Genomic DNA, 23,369 nt, shown 5'->3' with positions numbered 1-23,369 from the left:
TTTAAAATATATATAGTGAAATGTCATTGTTAAACATTGTGGTAGGTACTATAAAGGCAATTATTTAAAGGTTTTAAAAATTTGAAGTAGGAATTTGCTACCTCACTATTTGGGAATAATATGTCAAGAATGAAATAAGCTAAAATAAATATCTCACATACTCATGTCCATGTTTCAGAGATGAGAAAACTGGGACTTAAAGAGATGAAGTTGCTTGCTAAACCTAACCTACAGTAAGACTCTAAATGCACTTCATTCTCATTCTAAAACCAGTTCTGTATGCTTTTCGATGAAAGTGGAATAAAACAAACCAGTGCTACCTCCTTCCATTTTACTTCCAAACTGGACTTTGTGTTCATCCTGCATACTTATTTTTTCTTCTGCTTGTAAAAGGTGTCCCAACTTGTCCATACTAATATCTCTCTTTTCTAGATTTACCTCCTTTCTCTGGGTCTGCTTCTCTTGGCTTCAATTTACATGTAAGTTCGAATCTTCTTCATTCTCAGCTATAGTTATCCCTCAGATTCTCTATTCTGAACCTGTCCTACCATTTAGAAACAAGCAAATGAAGCTTATTTTCCTCATTAAATTCTCTGATTATGGTCCCATTTGTTTAATCAAATGAGTAGCTGGTATCACTGGCAGTATCTTAAATCTAAAGCTAGGTTTGTTTCTTTTTACCCTTACTGTATGTAAGATCTACCTTTACTGTCTGATTTTTTTCCCCTTTCTTCTCCCTTTGATTACCTTTGCTGTCTCATAAACATTTGTAGGCTCCAGAGGTGAAAATGTAAACCTTCTCCTCTGTTTTTTTCTGTGCTTTCTTCCCATTTATTATAATCCATGTCTTTAACTTCAGCTAAAATTACAATATTATCATTTTCCATCTTTACACTGAGCTTCTGGCTAACATTTTTAATTATCTGCAAGACCATTCTAGTAGGAGATTCCATGGGCTGTTTAAAATTGATGTGCCTTAAATATAATTTCATATAGTTCTCCATCCTCAGTGTGCAAAATGTCTTTCTGTTTCTATATATTGGTAAATAGGGTCACAATAGACCTAGTTGCTCAAAATAAATGCCTCAGATCCACTTTCAAAGCTTGCTTTTTAATACTACTTCCTTTAATATCCCTGAACTCTCGTTATTCCCAAATACATTCTGTTTTTTCAGCATTCACCTCTATTGCATTATGGCCGACCTTCCTCTTCATCTTCCTATGCTACTGCCTGCTAACTAGTTTCTTCCACCTTCAGACTATGCTTTCTAAAACGGATTTTTCACTTTCAAGCATCCATTGGTTCTTTGTTGTCTATACTGCATAGAATTCTTAGGATTGTGTGCAAAGGGGACAGGTCAGAATTTCAAGTGAGTCATCATGTGTACTCTGAAGAAACAGTCAGTATACATAATCTTTTCATGATACAGAGGTTAAGAAAGTGAAGCTGCATGAAATATTCTTGGATGAAGTTAGACACTATGCAAGTAAAAAACATCATAGGGAGCATGAGGGAAAAGTCCCAGATTCTCACCTAGCATAGCTTGCTGTTAACAATCTCACATTGACATTATTTTTTAAAATATTTTTGTGTATTTTAATTTTTTTAGAGAATGTGTGTGCATGCATGCAAGAGCAGGGGTGGGGGAAGTGCAAAGGGCTAGGGGGAGAGAATCCCAAGTAGGCTCCCCACCCAGTGCCAAGCCTGAAGTGGTACTTGATCTCATGATCTTGAGGTCATGACCTGAGCTGAAATTAAGAGGCAGGTATTCAACCCACTGAGCCACCTAGGCACCCCTGACATCTTTTATTTCTGTCACTACCGTTCTCAACCTGTGGTTTATTTATACTTTGTTACTAGAACCTGTCATTTTACATCCTTTCTGTATTAGTTTCATTTTGCTCCTGTGACAAATTACCATAAATTAAGTGGTTTAAAACAACCTAATTTTTGATGTTTTAGTTATGGTGGTTAGGAGTTCAAAATGCATTGGACTCACCTGGGTAAAACAAAGTGTTGGTATGACTGCATATTTTCTGGAAGATCTAGGGGAGAATCTGCTTTCTTGCCTTTTCATTTTCATTCCTTGGCACATGTCCTCTTCCTCCATGTTTACCACATATCACTCCAATCTCTGACCTTTGCCTCCATCCTTATATTCTGACTCTATGAATATCATTCTTTCACTGCCCTTTTATAAGGATGCTTTTTATTGCATTGTGCTTACTTGAATCATAATCTCCCATCGCAAAATCCTTAATTGAATCACATCTTCAAAATCCCTTTGACATACAAGGTAACATGTTCACTAGTTCCAGGATGTGAATGTGTTTGTGGGTGGGCATTATTCTGTCTACCAGAGTGACAATTTCCGTTATACTTTATCCTAGACCCAGAAGTCTCTTTACCTTAAAAAAGAAAAAATCTTTCCTTTATGACCTATCTGAAATGCTTCTTCCTCTGAAAGCTCTTTGCTGTGACTCTGCCAGACCAACCTGAAGCAGAATTAATAGATCTCTCTCTCTATTCCCTCAGCACATTATACTCACCATATGGCAATAGGGCCAGTCTAATTAAGTAGGTAAGCATTTGTTTCCTTTATTGGTCTATGAGCCTTCTTTATTAGAGTGCATTGCATTGTATTTGTGTCCCCACTACACCATAGCATAGCATCTTTTTTTTTAATTTATTTATTAGAGAGAGAGAGAGATCACAAGTAGGCAGGGAGGCAGGCAGAGAGAGAGGGGGAAGCAGGCTCCCTGCTGAGCAGAGAGCCCGATGCGGGGCTCGATCCCAGGACCCTGAGATCATGACCTGGGCCGAAGGCAGAGGCTTAAGCCACTAAGCCACCCAGGTGCCCCATTGCATAACATCTTGTAACTACTATATGTTTAATAAGTCTTTACCAAATGATGAGTTTGAACGCCAGAATTCAACTTCATGTAATAGCAGCCACATTCAATCTGTCATACATTCACTTTTTCAGCTAAAATTTCCTGAGCACTGGAAATAAAAAGATGAATAAAACATATTCACCCAGGTGGGACTTCAAGTCTAGGAAGATAGAAAGACATAAAATTAAAGAGATAAGCTAATAGCTTGAGGTAGGCTGTAAAGAAAGCTGGTATATATAGAAAGTTTCTCAGATGAGAGGATGTGAGTTGTATCTATGATAGTGTTAACAATAATGGCAACAGCATCAACTATAGTGTAAACAGTAACAACAGCAGCTTTCATTTATTGACTTTGTTTATGTACCAGTGCTCTTCTAGGTACTATGCTATATACTGTAATGATACCTATTTTTCAAATGAAGAAACTAGTCACAGAGAGGTTATTTGCCCAAAATGACACAGCTAATAGGTGGTGAAAGTAGGATAAGAACCTAGACTGATTGCTCAAAACCACTGTAATATGCTCATTCTCTTTAAGGTGTCTAGTGGTTTACATGAAGTTACATGGTGATTGTATTAACAGGACACAGGCAGATAATTTCAGGTCCATCCATCCATAATTGAAGCTACTAGAAATTAAGTCATTGATATGATGAGCCATCATGTGACAATAAGAATGTACAAAGAACATCACTATATTTATATATAGTTGGTATTGGGATTTGTGGGTAAGGATTTTAATTATGCAACAAGTATAGCAAAGCTTGGATGTTTATGAGTAGATACCTTTGATCTGTCTTTCAAGATAAGGTATAAATTCTATCAAAGAGGTTTGTAAGGATTATTGTAGGTTGATCAAAATGTTGAATCTGTGATATGCTATATATTTCTTTCCCTAATACACAGCATTTCAGGAGGCTCAATTAAAGATCTGGACATTACCAAATTGATGCTTTCCAAATCAATTTAGTTTTAAGAAATAAAATTGTGGACTAGCTTGTGTGCAAAAATAGAAACGAAATGACTGATGAAGTAGTATTTTGAACAAGAGTAAAGTAATAAAATAGTTAAGCTGGAAGGTCCTGCAGTGTATAGTTGAATCCTGGAGTTTCTTGGGTAACGCTGATTAAACTCACCCTGAGAGAGGAACTGATTCTCATGGCTAACCTGAAGGCTGAAGATACCAACTTGAAGATTTCCTGCAGCTCTAGTTAGTGTAGTGGCTGGGAAATGGGATTCAGGTTTTAGGAATCCATGACTCAGGCTTGCACTGTGATGTGGCAGTTCGTCAGATGTGTTTGATGAGTTGGTTTTTCAGGCTAGGTTTCATTTATGTCTTTATGTGAACTCAAGGTCCTCGGTTAGAAAACTGAAACAGGCTATCATCATTTAAAGGAACTAGAGTTAAAATAGCTTATTCACAGTACTTAGTTAAAAAATTCACTGACTTTCTGACTAAAGTGATGATGGTATCACTTTACTGCAAGTGAATAGATAGTGATTTTTGTCTTGTGAATTAAAATGTGTCTTAACAGACTTTTATTAATGCAAATGAATTAATCATTTAGAAATATTCAGAGGTAAAAAAATATTCAGAGGTATCTGCAGCAATAGGAGAGCAAAATATGTGACTGTCAAACTACTATTTCAGCTTCCTCATTTTTAATAAAGTCATAGCAATTGAAAGTTGAATATGATCAGTCCTCAACTGTCTTGGAAAGAAACTTGTGCTGTCATGGATTGACAATATATTTGAACTGTGTTCTGACTTGCTACTTTTTGAAATTCAGTCTTTTACCTCTAATATCTCAGTCTTATACAAAAATAAAAGAGCGGTGATTTTCTAAGAAATACAGTGTTTCATTTTAGTTAATTTCAAATGAAATTTATCTCCCTTTTGAAATCTAAACACCAAGCTAATTTCCCCTTCTAGTATCCCTTTGAGAGCCTTGTAAAAGGAAGAAATGATATATCTTTTTGTAGCTTTCAGAGATAGCGTACTTATTTTCAATAGAGACAGTCTTAAAATTCTCTTGAAGTATCTTTTAGAGATTTTTGAAAGAGAATTATAAAATTATAATTAAATCTTTACAGACATAGAAATTTATTATTTCTTTTTGATGGGAAAGAATTATACAGAATAAAATCATATTCTGTTGTAACATGGAACATTAAAAAATGTCAGTGTTGGTAATTTATATTAAAAATAAATTGTTAGTGAAATAGTCTTTTTGAAGGGATTGTTTCTACTTACTTAAATGCAGTTAAGTACTCTAAAGAGAAATTAAAAAGGTTTAAGTGATCTTAAGAGTTTAAAACAAGGGGCGCCTGGGTAGCTCAGCGGATTAAAGCCTCTGCCTTTGGCTCAGGTCATGATCCCAGGGTCCTGGGATCGAGCCCCGCATCGGGCTCTCTACTCTGCAGAAAGCCTGCTTCCTCCTCTCTCTCTGCCTGCCTCTCTGCCTACTTGTGATCTCTCTCTGTCAAATAAATAAATAAAATCTTAAAAAAAAAAAAAGAGTTTAAAACAAGTTGGTGGCCCTGTGGAGACATAATTTTGGCACTACCCGTTTGGATTTTGCTTAGCAACCACACATATAGGAAAACATAATACAGATTCTGTTCACATTCTTTACTCTTGTGATACCCATTGCCCCAATTGTGTGCATAATCAAAAGTTGAATAAAAATCTTAACATATTGCTATATATTTTTTAAATGTATGTTTTTCATTTTTATCTTTGCTTTAGGGAACAGCCTTTAAAAGCTGGAAGATGAAAGCTCCGATTCCACACTTGATTCTCTTATATGCTACTTTTACTCAGAGTTTGAAGGTTGTGACCAAAAGAGGCTCTGGTAAGCAGTGTATCTTCCTTTATTCTCCTTTTATGGCTTGAAGTGATGGTGCTACATTCACACATGTGCCATTTGTGGAGAGATTGATAATTAATGGGGGCCCATGTTGTGGAAATATTGCAGACACATTTTTAAATGAATGGAGCTTATTCACATGGAATTAGAAAGATGGGAATAGGGTGAAAAAATATAGCTTGTATAATCAATTACTATGAATTTGTAGGGATCCGAAACCAAAAGCTTGTACTTTTATTTATTTTATAATACAATTTTCAATATTCGTTTATGAAGAGTGTCATTTTAACTTTTGCATGGAAATACTGTGACTTATTTTCATGTTAACTTTACTGTTACCATTTCAATATCAGCTATGCTTTGGGCAGATTCTTTTTAGGGTTGTACTTCAGCTGATTTGCTAGATTATTTTGCAGGTATTTAAAGAAAAAAAAGCACCAGAGTTATTAAATAAAATGTCATGGGGGAAACATCCTAACAACATCCTAACATGTTAGTAGAAAAGTACAGAGGTAAAGTAGAATGGCAATAGGAAAGGAGCTTCTAAACAGAATAACGTTGAAATTTATGGAAAGCTTTGTGTTATAAGACATCTTGGTTTTCAGTTGACTGTTGATACTTAGAGTGAGTGAAATGTATGAGGCTATTGAATAAATACTGTTACCAGCATGAAGTTTCGTTTTGTCTAATAAGTGACAACTGACTTGGCCACACTCACATTTTATGTGGGGTTACAGAATTTTTGAAGCTATAGTTTTTGACTATAATGGAGGAAGAAATGTGTTTAGTTGCTAGAACTAGAATGTGTTGTATGTTAGCTCTAGAGAGACAGTGGGAAAAAGAAGAGTTAATGTGTAAGAGGCTGCAAGGTGTTGTGATTATTAAGAATTGTATAAACAAAAGTATTTTGGGAATTCAGAAAGGAGAAGGAATTAAATGGCCTAGATGGGGCTACAGCAACCATTCTCAGTCCCTTAGATTAAGAGGCTCCAAACTCATATTGATTATCTTATGAAAAAGTCCACATGCAAGGGAAGTAAAGAACAAGTCTGCTCTCATGAGCCCCCTCCCCCTCCATTGGATGAAAGTCTGGGGAGGAATTGAGGGATATTTGTGCATATATGGACAAGGGGATGATGTAGGATTGAGAATAAAAGGAATTTTACTGAGCCTCTTGGCTCTAGAATTTTTTGGTTATTGTACAGTTGTTGTATCTGCCATTGATGTGGTTGTAGACAATGGGGAAAATAGTGTTTCTATGTTGACATATTATTTCATATGTTCCTCCTGGTGGATTTTTTTAAATGGAGAAAATCCTAGAGCAAGATTATGATGTGGTGACTTCCGTAATTCCACTGGGTTACTGGCAAATACCAGATGTTTTTATTTCTTTTTCTGCCACTTGTACAGAAAGTTGAGCATACCTATGGGAGTTACTTACAGTAGATACAAGAGGGAGCAGGTAGTGAAGGAAGCTGGTAATTTCTACAACAGTGCTGTTTTCTCCAATGGCAATTTACATTAAAAGCACTTAACATGGATATTTGAGATACTGTCCACATAGAAGGGAAACACTTAACTGTCCAAGTTTTAAAACAAAATGAAACTATTAAAGTAGAAATATTGAATGAATCTTAAAAAACTTAATTTTTTCTGATTATGACACTTGGTTACATAAAGATTTTTTTCGTTCTTTTTGTGTATGTCAGATTTAAGATTAGTATATTAAAGTGCAAATGTGACTTTTTTTCGACCATCAAATAGTGGTGACAAATCTAGTCTATATAAATTGTAATTAGGGGAAAAACTTCTATTAAATCGGGATTTACTTTGTTTGAGTAGCAAGGGAGCAGTGCTAGAAATTTGGGACAGTTAGAAAATTCATAACTCCTTCTGTTCCAGAGACCTGAGAAAACTCAATGACCTGTCTCAAAATCAATTTTCTATTTTAATGATAGAATTATTTTAAGAGAGTGGTAATAAAATGCTGCTCTACGTTTGGCAGAAGTTCTAAGACTTTGTTCTCCTCTATTAACAAATATAGTTGCCACATAGCCACTTAATATCTCCCAAGCCAAATGTGTTTTCTGTATCATAATGTAAAAATGATAAATAAGGCAGATACTGAGATTAAGTGGCGGGTTTGATTTATTTTTCTGTGTAATGTGAATTAAGATAGCTTCTCCCACTATGTGTGTTAAGACCTAACTGGATAAAAGTCTATTTGTATGATTTTTGAATACTAAGCATGCAATTTAGGAATAAATAATATTACTTTACCCATATACTTTCGTAGCTGACACTCATTTCAGCTGATGCCTGTTACCATGTCACCTTTGTCAAGAGAAACAGATATGTAGCTTACTAAAGAGCATCATTACTGATATCCGTAGATCAAGTAGAAGAGGAGTGCACTTGGCATCTTCTCCTTAAAAGATTAATGGCTCAGTCTTCATGCCTAGTCCAGCCTATGAAACCAGAGGCACCAAGGCCAGGGAATAAAAATCAATTTTTGATGTTTGATTTCACATACTAACCAAGAGGGCTACTTATCCTTGTTCTTTGTTCTTATCATTTAATTGGTTTTTTAGTTTTAATTTTATATATCTTTTTGAAAATACAGTAAACATCATTTAAAACCCAATGTTTTTCATGTGTATTTTGCTAAAATACTATTTTTAATTCACTGTGACTACTAGAAAACCAGAACTAGATATTTTAATAGCTAAGAGCATACTAAATATGATTATAGTACATATTAGTAATGCTGAATTTTTTATGTCACATTACTTGTTTATAACATTGACTTTAGATAAACACATATGGCCATTCCATAAAAATGTAGAAGTAGGTATTTGTTTCTTACTAGCAGAACTAATTTGAAAGCAATAGGAACTCTTCATAAACAGGCTGGAGTTGTAATATTTGTATCACATTCCCTTACACCCCCATTGCTATGAATTTAAGGAACAAATTAAGTATAATGAAGTTATGTCATCATAACATTCTTGGTTGAAATATTAAAAATTGAGTTTTATGACATTTTGCTTTAAATATCACTTTTGATATATATATATATACATATATATATGTATATATATATAATTATAACAGGCAAGGATTGAATCTAGTGTCTTAGGTCATGTTTTAAAGTTTTGCCTACATTTAGAATGAAGGCCTTTAATATCACTGGGAGTAGATCTTTAGCCTTTGTACCCAATAGGTTTTCTTTTGGAACAATTTTCTACCTTGTTTTTAGTTTTTATAAGAACCACTTGAAGAAAGAGGCAAAGATTATCATTAAACCCATTCTCCTCTAGTTTATGAAGCACTGTAGCAATTCAGTAAATAAACATTCGAGTTGCTGTCGTTTGTTGAATTCTGTACAAAAACCACATGTAAAAGCAAATGCTTGCTTGGAGAGTCTGTATCTCCACCAGTCCAGTAAGGTTAGCTTAATGTTCTTGTTGGTATGTGTGAGTGGGTGGGTGAGTGAGTGAGTGTGTGTGTGTGTGTGTCTGTCCTTCTCTCTTCCCTTTTTCTTCCTTTTCTCATTTCTTCCTTTCCTTCTCTTTGTTGCTTCCTCTTTGCTTTCTCCTCTTTTTCTCTCCCCCTTCCACCCTTTTGTCCTTTTTTAAATTAGTGTATTTGTCTGCAAACAAAAGAACCTATTTTGAATATTCCCACTGTGTATTTGTAGAACTTCTTTTTAACTACAAAAATACTGTTATTACTTTGCTTGAAGGGTTAAAGTCCATGAAATACTATGTCTTCAAAAGATTATTTCAAGAGTGTAGCATGGACTCTGTTCAAAATGGCTATTACATATTTTTTATTTTGTGTGACTAAGAAGATTTAGAATATGATTCAGAAGCAGGGGTATAATATAAACTGTTAAAAGACTGTTATGTATAAAGTATGGGTATAATATTTGTCTGTAAACAAAAGAACCTATTTTGAATATCCCCACTGTGTATTTGTAGAACTTCTTTTTAACTACAAAAATACTGTTATTACTTTGCTTGAAGGGTTAAAGTCCATGAAATACTTTGTCTTCAAAAGGTTATTTCAAGAGTGTAGCATGGACTCTGTTCAAAATGGCTATTACATATTTTTTATTTTGTGTGACTAAGAGGATTTAGAATATGATTCAGAAGCAGGGGTATAATATAAACTGTTAAAAGACTGTTATATACAAAGTATGGGTATAGTATTTGCAAACAAAATAACCTATTTTGAATATTCCCACTGTTTATTTGTAGAACTTCTTTTTAACTACAAAAATACTGTTATTACTTTGTTTGAAGGGTTGAAGTCCATGAAATACTATGTCTTCATAGTATTGTTGGGGAACTAAAGTATGAGTTGTGATTTGGCCCAAGAGTTGGGGTTGTGGAATATAAATTGAATCCAGAGGGACCTAGATATAGAGAATTGGGAACAGAAAGGGATCCAGAACTTTTTTTTTATTGTTTTATTTTGTTTCTCTTTGCTCTCATAATCATCTATAAAATGTAAGATGATGAGTGCAAGTGCCATGATTTATATTTGTTTATAACCTCCACAGTGTCACATATGATATGTGTTTTAGAGTCTGGAGTCCATAAAACATCTTCATGCAATGATGATTACATGAATGTATGAATGAGTGACTTTAAAGTTCAGGTTGGATTACATCAGTGAGGATGCTACAAGTGTTAGAAAAATAAAGGTAAAATAGGCACTTAGGAAAAACATTTTTTCTTAAATAGAAATTATTATAATGTATAATATGAGACTGTTGAAGCAAAAGATATAAACTCAGAATAAGCAGTATCTAAGATATACTAAGAGTTTATATGAAGACAATGGACCTTTGCAAATCATGAGTATCTTCGTGAACTTGAAGTGCAGTTCAAAATCTTCTAGAAGGCAAGGAAAATGATTCTTTAAATATAATTGCATTGGAATTTTACTATATTTAGTGCTGCTTCAAAGAAGTATTGTCATTATGCAGGCATTTTGGTTTTAATGGTATTGCTCAATATAGATCACTGGGTAAAGGATGTAGTGTAGTCCATGATTACTGACACACATTAAATAAGCAACTGACTTCAGTATAGGAAAAAAATTATTCACAATTATTTAGAGCATATGGAGAACAGTAGGTGGCTATAGTACTACAAACCAAAGAGTATATCTTATTCTAGAAGGTATTTAGGATGTGTAAAAGCTACTAAAACCAGTCAGCTATTAGAGAGTAAAAGGTTTACAACAGGAAGTTTATCTTCTCTTTATTCTAGAACTCGACAGTGGACACCTGTTTATGTAAAATGATTTAGATTCAGTTCTTTCTGACAGCAAAAGGAAGTCATCTCTCAAGAGGTTTTCATTGACTTGTAACTCTAAGCCCAAATGACTTATACAAGAGAATGTTAGTTAAATCACCAAAGATACAATTTAGGTTCTGATCTTTGTTGTTTCTGAATCTCCATTTTTTAAGAGAAATAAATTATGCTACTGTGTAAAGAAATTGAGATTTAACTGAACAGGAGTGAGAAAGTTTGGTGGGGTGTTTCCATCTCATGCCAATGTGATTTATGAGCATCAGCCTCGTGAACATTCCAGAAAGTCAATGAGCTTAATTCCACATGATTAAGAAACAGTCTAGTCCCCAGCATCTGCCTTTTATTATGGTACCATGTGTTTATTCCCAATTTGCCAAATACGTAAAAAAAGTATGAAGTATTTCTCCTGTTTTTCCTTTGGGATAGCTTATAAGAGCAAACTTCTGAGGCTTTGTTTCTTTACTTTTTGAAAAAAAAAAAGTACTTTATTTTTTCTTAGAAAAAATTTCCCTCTTCTATGTAGCTTGTTTTTAAAATAAATCTTGAAATTAGATCTAGAATAATTTTAGTATTCATTTGAAATAATATCTTGAATTAGATGAAGTCTAATGAACAAATGGACAACCCTGACAAAATTACCCAGCATATTTTTAAAATAATCATCTGATATATGTAAAAATTTCACCATAAACTTGTTCACCTTTAGTTTTCAGTACAATTTTATATAGAGTTGGTGTAGATTAATGTCATTTGTGGAGATTGATGCCTGCTTCATCATGAATTTACATGAAGAAGATAAAAGTCCACGTGGATGAGTCTTGCAAGTTGAAAAGGATTTAAATGGAAGAAGAATACTCCAAGTTAAAAAATATATCAGTGTGGTACTGTATCAAAGGAATAATAAAATATATATCCTTTTACATATGTAAAGGGATAAATGAGCAGTAGGGGCAGAAGTGAGGAGCCAGTCATGATGAACATTTTAAGTCACATTAAGAAATTGATGTTCAGGGACGCCTGGGTGGCTCAATTGGTTGGAAGACTGCCTTCGGCTCAGGTCATGATCCTGGAGTTCCGGGATCGAGTCCCGCATCGGGCTCCCAGCTCCATGGGGAGTCTGCTTCTCCCTCTGACCTTCTCGCTCATGCTCTCTCTCACTGTCTCTCTCTCAAATAAATAAATAAAATCTTAAAAAAAAAGAAAAAAGAAAAAAAAAAGAAATTGATGTTCATTCTAGAGATAACACAGAAGTGACCACTGGTGGGCCAGCGGATGAGCCCCTGATCCATGATGAGTCTACTGTAGGCTTGAAGATGATCCAGGAAGTGTCTTGGAAATTAGGGACACTTTTGTGTTAGTATCCTATTGCTACTTTCACAAATAAGCAAAAAAGTTCAGTGGCTTAAAGAAACATAAATTTATCATCTTATGATTGTGGAGGTCAGATGTCTGAAATAGGTTGGTAGGACTGTGTTCTTTGTGCAGCCTCTAGAAAATCTATTTCAGGTTGTTTTCGTGCTTCCATTGGCTGCCTACATTTTATGACTTATGGTTCCCCATCACTGCAAATTCTGCTTATGATACACATCTCTTTTTCTGGCTCTGACTTTCCCTGCCTTCCTCTTTCCCTTTTAAGGGACCTTGTGATTTCACTGGAACTGCATAGGTAATCCAGAAAAATCTCCCCATCCCTAGATCTTTAATTTAATCAGATCCACAAAGACTCTTTTGCCATGTCACGTAACAAAGTCATGTGTTCCAGGAATTATGATGTAGAAATATTTGGGGAAGTGAGTGCGTTATTCTGTCTACCATTACTGATAGTTACCTCAGTTAGTCAAACAAATCTATTATTGCATTTGGACTAGAGATTAGAGAATAGGTGGTCAGTTAAAAACTAGATAGGAATGGGAGAAGTTGAAAATTTTTTCCTGAAGGGGACCATGTGATCTGTTATCTATGAAAAAAGGGGAAGTAGTGGGTGACAGAAGGAGGAAAAGGGAAAAGAAAACAGGGATGAGAAAAAAGGAGACAGGGAAGAAGGAAAGGAATCTAGTGATGCTTTGGGTCTTGTTAACTTTTAAGTTTCACCTGTACCCTACAAATGTGTTCTAAAAAATATCCACCATTTTATTGGTGATAATTTAAATGAGTCTGTTTGTTTCAATCAAAACTGCCTGACACAAAAATGATTTCCTGACTCAAAGTAACAACAGTGAGAACAGGAAAGAAGAGCAACTTTAAAGTTAGAATCCATTGAGTTTGATGATTAGATGGACGTTTGAAAAATAAGGGTAGAGAGTATAATTCTGTAATAGGATTAGATGTCATCAATCATATTAAAAGTTTCCAAATAACGGAGACTCAAAAGGACCGCTTATTTAAATAAAACAGCAGGGGAGTCTTTCTGATTAAGATGAAACCCCAAAAGTAGATTGAGCACTGAGTTTGAAGAGTTTCATATGCTTTGCCGTGGGATTTTGGATTTTATTTTGTATAACGAAAATTTTGGCTGAAATATTTAATTACTTTGTAAATCTCTTTAGTAGTAAACTTGGTCTGTGAGGTTGGGCCTCAGATTTGTCCGGCCTATGCACTGGGGTGTCTTCTATATACCATAAAGATAAAACTCCTTGATAAATATGTAGTAGTGCTACACAAATGTTTGTAGCAGCCCATCGGTAAAGCTGCCTTTACAGAAAAGAAAAGACACACACAGAGTCAAGCTATAAAGGGTTACACATGTCAGTGGCATGGTCAGATCTGTTTTTGAACAGATAAAACTCCTCGTAGGATAGACTGTATTGGGGTTCCAGTGTGATCAGTCAGGGATTCAATAAAAATCATACTGAGCTACACTCAATATGAGCCTGAAAAGCAGTCAGCTGGACTGAAACATGTTTCTAGAGAAACGTAAATGTGGACAAGTGAATGTTTGGAGATAAGTTATATTGATTGTGTCACCAATTAGGAGGAGGGGCTTCCCCCTTTTCCCCCCTGGGAGAGACAATGAAATGAGTTCAGTTTGGAGCATATGAGCTGTGGCAATCACTGAAAATATCGAGCTGATGGATTTATGGGTCTGGAGTTATACTATTTCCTATGGCTGCCATAACAAATTACCACAAGCTGGGGGATTTAAAACAATAGAAATATATTCTATCACAGTTCTGGAGCTAGAAGTTCAAAACCAAGGTGTCAGCAAGGCCACATTCCCTCTGAAGGCTCTTTAGGAGAATTCTTCCTTGTCTTTTCTAGCTTCTGGTGGCTTCAGGTATTCCTTGGTTTGTCTCTGCAGAGTTCCAGTCTCTCTGCCTGCATCTTTGCATGGCCTTCTCCTTTATATCTCTAATCTCCCTTTGCCTTTCTCTTATAAGGATACTTGTCATTAGATTTAGGGTCCACTTCAATAATTCAGGATGATCTTGAGATCTGAAAGCTACTGTCAGGTTTTAGTTGTGTTTGTGTGTGTATTATACATAATCAGTATATTATAAGTGTTGTTTGTTTTATATAGTTTGCTCAACTCTTAGGAGTTTTTTTATTATTTTGTATTTAGGTAAAACAAGAGTAAAACTCTTGGTTGTCCATGATAATGAGACGTGTATGTAGAAAGGATAACATTTCTCCAACCAAAAATTCTTTTACCGAAATCTGAAATGTTTGCTTAGACTAATCTCTTAAAAGTAGGGTAATACTGATTCAATTTTCATTCTCTTATTTTATATAAACAAATAGGAAAGCTTGCTTACAAGGATATTGAAATGTGTCATGGTTATTAGTTTTTTTAAATATTTTATTTATTTATTTGACAGAGAGAGAGAGAGAGAGATCACAAGTAGGCAGAGAGGCAGGCAGAGAGAGAGGGGGGAAGCAGGCTCCCTGCTGAGCAGAGAGCCCCATGCGGGGCTTGATCCCAGGACCCTGAGATCATGACCTGAGCCAAAGGCAGAGGCTTAACCCACTGAGCCACCCAGGCGCCCCATGGTTATTAGTTTTTGATGTAGTGTTCAGTATTCATTGGTTAAGTATAACACCCAGTGTTCATCACATCACTCGCCCTTCTTAATACTCATCACCTGGCTACCCCCTTACCCCACCCCTTCCCCTCTGAAACCTTGAGGTTGTTTCCTAGGTTCCATAGTCTCTCATGGTTTTCCTTCCTCTCTGATTTCTCCCCCTTTGGATTTCCCTACCTTCCCTTATGGTCCTCCATGCTATTGCTTATGTTTGACATATGAATGAAATGATATGATAATTGTCTTTCTCTGCTTGACTTACTGTAGAGGTGGATAACTGAACATAATAAAAAATTGAAAAAATAAAATCAGTATTCAAAAATTATCTCAGGATAATTCATATTATGAATTATCTCAGGATATTCATATGATGAATAAGGGATCATTGTATGAATAACAAATAAAAATAAAAATAAGAACACCCCCCAAAATGTGTCATGTTTAATCCTCATGTTGACTATCATAAATTGGCAGCCATTTCTACAGATAACTGATAGGGACATGTCAACTTTTTTTCCTACATTGATGAACACTGAAAACACATGCTTTGAGTTGTTTTTCCAGAAGTAGTTTTTTGTATTTTTTATTATGTTGTTAGCCAGCATATATAGTACATCATAAGTTTTTGTTGTAGTATTCAATGATTCTTTAGTTGTGTACAACACCCAGTGCTCATCCCAACATGTGTCCTCCTTAATAGTTTAGATAGTTTTGGCAAGTATTACGAGACTTACAGAAGTGGAAATTAAGAAACTAGGGTTTCAATCCCATTATGTTGATTGGGACAAGTCCCTGAACCTTTCAGACCTCAGTTTCCTTTTTCATAAATGAAAAATTTTGAGTTATATCATCATCACTAGAAATCGAAGTTTATTCTTTTATTCATTTCACGAGCATTTATTAAATACCTTCAGTACATATGCAGTATATAAAATGATACCTTTTCTTCTGTAACATATTGCACTTATTTACAAATTGATCAGACAAAATTAGGTGATCAGAGTTTATAGTCAGAATACTCCATGGCTATATTTAACTTGATGCTACACAGTTTGTCTTAACACTGCAGGGTGGAGGATATCAATTTAAAACAAAGGTTCAATTAAGAAAAAAATTGTTTTTAGTTAAAAAAGCACATGGTACATAGTTACAATGCTTAAATAAAGATAAGGTATTTTCTTTGCTGGTAGTGATATATCTAAGTGAAATTAGGCTTGGCGGTTCATAGTACTAAACTGTATTTTAGCCTATTTGGGCTTATTTATGGCAGATTTCCTTCTGTAGAATTGTAGTCTCTTAAAATATCTAAAGTGCTGCTTTGCATGGAAAATGTTGCCTTAAGGCAATGACAATGGATAACTTTGCCAAGTTTTAAAATCTGAGGGTTATATATAAACATTTCTTTAAAGAGTGTCTGTCTATAAGCTTTTTGTGGATATCCTAAACAATATTTCAATTACCATTTATATTTTACTAATTATACTAAAATGTTTGCCCATTAATATTGCTACATGGATTCAGTAAAGTTCTTTCACTGGCATTTTACTTTGATTACTAAAATCATATTCCATTTAGTTTTTATTCATATGAGGAGTAATTTTCATCATTGATAAGAAAAGGTTTCCATACTCTGATTAATTCATTTTTTTTCTTCAATATGTATTCACATCAGAAGAAAAGGACAATTTCAACTTGAAAAGAAGATTCTTCCAGTTTTTCCTAGAAATATTTGCCATAAAGTAATTGGTTGGACTCTCCAATGCCATCTGGTGGCTTTTCAGAGTTGGTGAAAATACAGGAATAAACAAAAAGGAAAAAATAAACATGGAAAGAAAACTTCTAATGAATTATTCTGATGTTATTTTAATTGATTTTTAGTATTTCCCAAGTCTTTATTTTACCCAATTATATTGCTGTAGGTTTGAAAAAAAAAGTGTATAGATTTCTGTTCTTTCTTGGGTATATTTTACAATAGAATTTTTCACTGAGTTTTTTAAAGAGACAGAAAAAATACTGTATTTTACCAATATATAATCATGTCATTTAGTAGCCCTGTATTATCAAGTTCAAGTATTATAAAGTATTTTAAAAATTCCTTCTTTTAATATGCCGCTGCCATTAAGGTCTTGTCACTGTAATGATTTAGGCAATAAAAGGAGGAAAAAGTCAAAAAAGATTTTTCAGTTCACTAATATAAATAAAAGCTGCTGGTAGAAATACAGAAATGAAGAAAATGGGAGGATGGCTCTGTGCTAAACTGTTTAGATTTTCCTGATTTCCTAGAGGACTGGGCATGGAACATGAGGTGGAAGGTCAAGCTAATAAATGTAAAGTGCGAGTTACCAGGCAAAGTTGTCTTGAAAAAGCAATTTCTTTTTAAGTTAATTAATTAACTAATTAATTTTTAATTATTTTTTTACTACTTTCAGTTAGCCGGCATATAGTACACCATTAGTTTTTGATGTAGTTCAGTGATTCATTAGTTGTGTATAACACCCAGTGCTCATCACCACACATGCTCTCCTTAATACAATTAAGCAATTGTAAATACAAATAAAGCAATTGCTCTTATCTGACTATTCTAGAAGAATGAAGTCCACATTGAAAGGAAATTCCTGGTTGGCCATGTCTCACTTTTTATAAAAGGAAAATTTTCCAAGAGACTTAGTTGTTAACAAATAACTTTTCAAACAAAAGGAATATATTACACATACACAAATACTAACGTACAGTCTTTTTCACTCTTTTTAAAGTTTGAAGATAATCTCCATCTCTTTGCAGTTATGAGTACTTCCATTTAATGTGTACAGCTGTATTTGTTTGTTAGTTTCTTTTATGCATATGACCTAATGTCACATGGAAGCTCCTTCATCTTCCCAATGGACAAAAGTAATAGGATCTGTATACAATTGTTGACAAACATCTATTGAATTCCTATTATAGTATGTGGACAATAACATTGACTGACATCAGTTATCCTGGCTATAAAAGAGGTTAAAATGTTTAGATATTTGGCTGTAGAGATTTGACTTTTGAATTCGTTATTTTAAAAACTAAATGATAGGAAATTTTGGTAAAAGAAACAAGGTGAAAAGATTTATCATTGTTGGGTTTGATCACTTCATTCTTTGTTTTCCATATCCATGAACTGTATTGTGAAATTGTTTATACAATTTCCCCATAGCTTTGTTAATTATTGTTTTAGAAACTGCTATGGACTGCTGAATTTGGTAGCTGCATGTTTTTTTCTTTTTTCATTAACATATAATGTATTATTCGTTTCAGGGATCTGTGATTCATCAGTCTTACACAATTCACAGTAGCACTTAACCTCACCATAGCTCATACCCTCCCCAATGAGCTGCATGTTTTTTCACATTATAAAACCCATATATGTATCATAACATTGGAATTAGTAACACTATAGGCATTGTTCTTTCATATTTACTAATCCATTCTAGTTATTCTTTTGTATTTACCAAATACTTTCACACAGAGCACACTATAAACAAAAAAATTGGACTGGATTCTTTGAGGGATTAAAAAGATGAACAAATAACCCTCTCTATACTGTTTCTGATGTTAAAAATCTTGCAAAAAATAAGTGATATGATATATACAAGTATAGTGTATTGCTATTCCTATTGCTCCTTTGAAAATTACCACAGATTTTGTGGCTTAAACAATACAGATTTATTATCTGTATCTTCCTATTGCTCCTTTGAAAATTACCACAGATTTTGTGGCTTAAACAATACAGATTTATTATCTTACAGTTCTGGAGGTCAGAAGTCCTAAAATCAAGTTGTCAGCAGGGCTGCATTCTTGCAGGAGCCTCCAGGGGGGAATCTCATTCCTTGCGTGCTCCAGCTTCTAAAAGCCATCTGCATTCCTTGGCTTTTGTGGCTCCTTCCAAACTCAGATCCCATGACACATATTCTAAACTCTCTCTTTCACTTCTACTTCCATTGTCACATCTCTTTCTCAGCTTCTCATACTCCTGATTCTCTATCATAAGGATTCTTTTGATTATAGTTAGAGTCCACACAATTAATCTAGAAAAATCTCCCCATCTCAAGATCCTTAATTTCATCTGCAGGATCACTTTTGCCATATAAGGTAACATAGTCACAGGTTATGGGAATTAGGATGTGGGAATCTTTGAAGGGACATTATGTCTATCACAGATGTACACTACAGTGGTTTTTACATGAAAGAGTTAATGTGGCTGGAATACATATACAGCTGGACACAGCATGGATGAAAGGAGGGAGTGTGTCAAGAGGAAAGGTGGGAAAAGATAGATAGGAGCCATATCACAAAGGGCTTTGTATGACCTAGAAAAAATAGGAATATTATTTGGGAACAACGGAAGGAATTCAAGCAGGTGTGTAGCAGGAATAGTCTGACCAGGTAGATTGGAAAGAGCTCTAAGACCAGAGGGTGGGAAATGAAGCCAACAGTCCAGGCCAGGAGGTTGTGAATTGAGGCAGTAGCATTAAGGAACATGAAGATATGAATTTGATTGTTAGTGTAATAAAGAACTGATAAAAGTTAGGGGCTGATTGCATAAGTGGAGAGAGGAAGAGGCAGAAGGTAATTCTAGTCACTTTCATTAGAGTTTTGTTGAGAAATAATAGCTAACGTTGCATTTCTAGTCTGCATTCTTCCCTGAAAGATACACTTTTAGGATTCAATATGATCTATATTTTGTGGTTTGGCTTTAGACCTGCCCACTGTACATCTGACATAAAAGTCTAGGTTTTGGAGCTAAATCCCTCTTTTTGTAGTAGATCTCTCACACAGAGCATCTTCCTAAAGTCAGTGTTTACTTCTTATAGTTGTTTCAAGTTTCTTCTGTCAAATGTTCTTGTAATGGAGGATTGTATCATTGAGTGAGTCTCCCTTTGCTCATTCCAGTGAACTACAGCAAAAGAACATAGGACTATTTTTTAAAGGTGTCAGGCTTTTTAACAAATACAGTATGACATATACGCATATGTTCATACATATCCACATACATACGTGTCTGTGTGTATGTATACATAATTAACTTCACAAAACACATTTATCAAGAAGCCACTATGTGCCAGGTGCTGAGAGTTCAGAAGTGATTAGGCTATGTGATTGCTGCATATTTTAACATCTGTCTTTTATTTACCCAACTAAATAGAACAGGCTCATTGAGTGTAAAAATATCGTGTGTTTATGTATATGTCTTTTAGAATCACTGTGCTTGAAAGAGTCATTGCATAATTAGTGCTCAATACATTTGTATTTGATTGCTAGATTTAAGCATGTTGATGAAGCTCATCACAACACTGTATTTTCCCATAGCAATTTTTGTGCATGTCATAACTCCTCCCCAATACCAGAAGTTCCTTGAGGAATGATCTCTATATAGTTTAATTCATACTTTTTGCAAACCCTCACTTCAAGGCCTTGCACAGAGCATTCTGAGACTAATTGTTATGTGAGCAAATGAATGAATTTAACTTATATAAAATGAATATTTTGTTGGAGTTTACATTTCTCTGGAAAAGGAGAATTAAATTTTATCTTCAGCTATCAGAGTGATCTGACCATCAGTGGTTATTGAATATACTTCCCTGCTGGAATTGTAATAACTGAAGCCAAAAGCACTGAGGCTATTCTAGGAAGTGGATCTTGAGGTGGCATTTTTTTTCTTCTGCTCACAAGGGCAGCTTTTTAATTATTTCATTATAATGGGAATTGCGCAGCTTTTTCCTCCTTCTTATCCATGGAGGTTTTGCCACATGTTTACATATGTAGGTCATTCCATGCAGGAGGACTAGATGCATGAAATGAATCCTGCATGGAAGGAGGCCTGCTAGGAGTGGGGCATGAGCCATAGCATCTGCTCATTGCCTCCGTGCCTCCTAAGACATATCACAGCAAACCCCAGGAATGCTGGTGAATAGAAGTGGCCTACAACATTGAGGGTGTTTTATTTTAATTCAGAACATGAATTAGTCCAATTTGGCAACTTGCACATTCATTCTGCCACTCTGTAATGACATGCAACTCTGCAATGAACAGTGGTGACTTACTGTTTGTTTCAAAGGCATGTTTTTGCTTTGGGACACGTGCTTAGTTTGTTTTGTTCAATTTTTAATGATACATGATTTTATTTTAAATTTCTTTTGAAACTGTTTTGTATCCTAGGGTTTCCGGCTTTCTATGAATTGAGGGGAGGTTATTACCTTCTAAGTTTTCAATTAGGAACACAAAGCAAGTTTGGAAGCTCTGTTGGGATCTTGTAAACCCTCTCAAAGCATGTTCTGAATGAGACAATTTTTGTGCAACTAGCTCTAATTGTTTGAGATGAAACTATCTACAGAAGCTAATTGGAGAGAGTCTCATTCTGCAGCATGCATGGGGTTGATACAACAATCATTTTTCTTCTTTGGTTTCTTTTTGTTTGTTTAGTTTTGGAGGTTTTTGTTTGTTTGGTCCACTCTTCCTTTTTGTAATTCATATTTTTAAGGGAAATTTTTCTCAATTTTAACTCATTAATTCTCTAAAGGTAAGGTTCAGGCTCTGGGTTTACATATATATCCTCAAATTCTGCTTATTCCTAAATCCAGATCCATTTTTTTTACTTAATAAGGAATTAGTAAACTATTGATGACCTTGTATCCCCTTGTAGTTAACCTGCATTTGAGATTGATTCTGTTCCAGTATAATGTTTGTGTTCTGGATTATAGCTGGTAGGTAGAGAATAGTATTTATCCCATTTTCTTTCATATGATCACCACCTGAGTGATTATACTGTTGACATATTCTGAATTAGACAGGAACATGTGCTTGACTAAATTGATATGTCACATAAAAACTTACATATAATGAGTTTCATTTGTGCATTTATTTTAATTTTTGATTACATTCTTTGGTTTTAGTTTTATGTTGTTTACGGTTCCTCAAATGTGTTTCTTCATAACTTCAAAGATGAGACTGCTCTGAAACTTGGAAACTTATGCAGACTTCATATCGTCCTACCGTGAAGAAATCAGACTCAGAGGAACAATATGTAAACTTTATGGATGCATGCCATTAGTTCTCATACCATCCTGAATTTGATTTTTAATTTATAATATTTACCTTGAAAGTGGGAAAAAATGGAATCTTATTGATACCTTTTGGATGTAATGGAAAAGTTTTCTGGAAAGCACTCTTGTGTCAGATTATTTTTTCTACAAATCTTCATGTGATGCCTGACAATCAGAGGAAAATTCTGGTTGAAAACTGGAAAGTGGAAGGGAGGAAATAGTCCCAGAAAGGAGGCCCCTGGGAGTGCAGGGTAGGGAAAGTTTATGAGGCAGAATATTTAGTAATGTGAAGATAGAATAGAGTTTTCCACCCTCTCCTTCCTGTACCTAGTATCACACTTTGCCATTATGCAGTTTTGTCATAAAATCAAACCCATTTTTCCCACAATAGAAAGAGGTAGGAATTAAGAAGAAGAGGATGGAATATGCCAGTGGATAGCATGGCTTAAATCACAGATGTTTGTCTTGTGAAAAAACCCCGAGAAAAAGTTCAAGACTAAGAAAAACTATGTTACAGCCAGATGTTTTGAATTAAGGAAAACATCTAGATGCTTTTTGAGATTATTTTTTAAATGAGAACACTTGGTTCATGTTGCCATGTAGTTAAGCCACACCATCTGTAAAGTAGTGTTCAGTGACAAATTATTAAAACTTCGATTCAGACTCATTGTTATATTTAATTTAGATGCCTATATCTCCGGGAGTTGAAATATAAAACATAGAAGTGAACTTGCATTAATACACGAAGAGTTGGTGAGAATCTGGATTCCCATGTGTATGAATATAAGTGCATGTTCCATTTTATATAGATAATTTAAATATTACTTATATGGTTATAAGGTTATTTATTTATATACTTAGAATGGGTTATTAGGCTGTGAGCTTTTAATGAGAAAAAGTTAAATGTTTCTGAAAAACAAATTTGGTATTCATTAGAAGCATATAAATATGAAGTCTTTTAAATTTGTACCCCACTTTATAACCAAAAAAGAGGTTATATTACCTTTACTGTTTGGAGGAGGATATTTATATCTCTACTATTGCTATTTTTTTTTCAGTGTTAGGGAATCAGTGAGTAGAATCCTTTTGGTTGGTATTATTTTGCTGTTGAATAGCCTAAGTCATTACAGAGATAACAGTTTTAAAGAGGTATTTTTTTTTTAAGAAAACATTTGAAGTGTGCAAATG

At 34.5% G+C, this 23,369-nt stretch overlaps 1 protein-coding gene across 1 annotated transcript in view; it reads left to right on the top strand.

The window, feature by feature from the left end:
* The window catches only part of IL1RAPL1 (interleukin 1 receptor accessory protein like 1), a 1,432,909-nt gene that overhangs the window by 141,335 nt on the left and 1,268,205 nt on the right, over positions 1 to 23,369 (top strand). Inside the window, exon 2 of the mRNA XM_047716257.1 lies at positions 5,645 to 5,750. Within this exon, the coding sequence (XP_047572213.1) occupies positions 5,645 to 5,750 (106 nt within the window). The remainder of the gene's footprint in view (positions 1 to 5,644; positions 5,751 to 23,369) is intronic.

Source organism: Lutra lutra, chromosome X, assembly GCF_902655055.1.
Source record: "Lutra lutra chromosome X, mLutLut1.2, whole genome shotgun sequence".
Lineage (NCBI taxonomy): Eukaryota > Metazoa > Chordata > Mammalia > Carnivora > Mustelidae > Lutra > Lutra lutra.
Note: the sequence above shows the minus strand (reverse complement) of the source record. Positions and strands in the feature narration are given on the sequence as shown.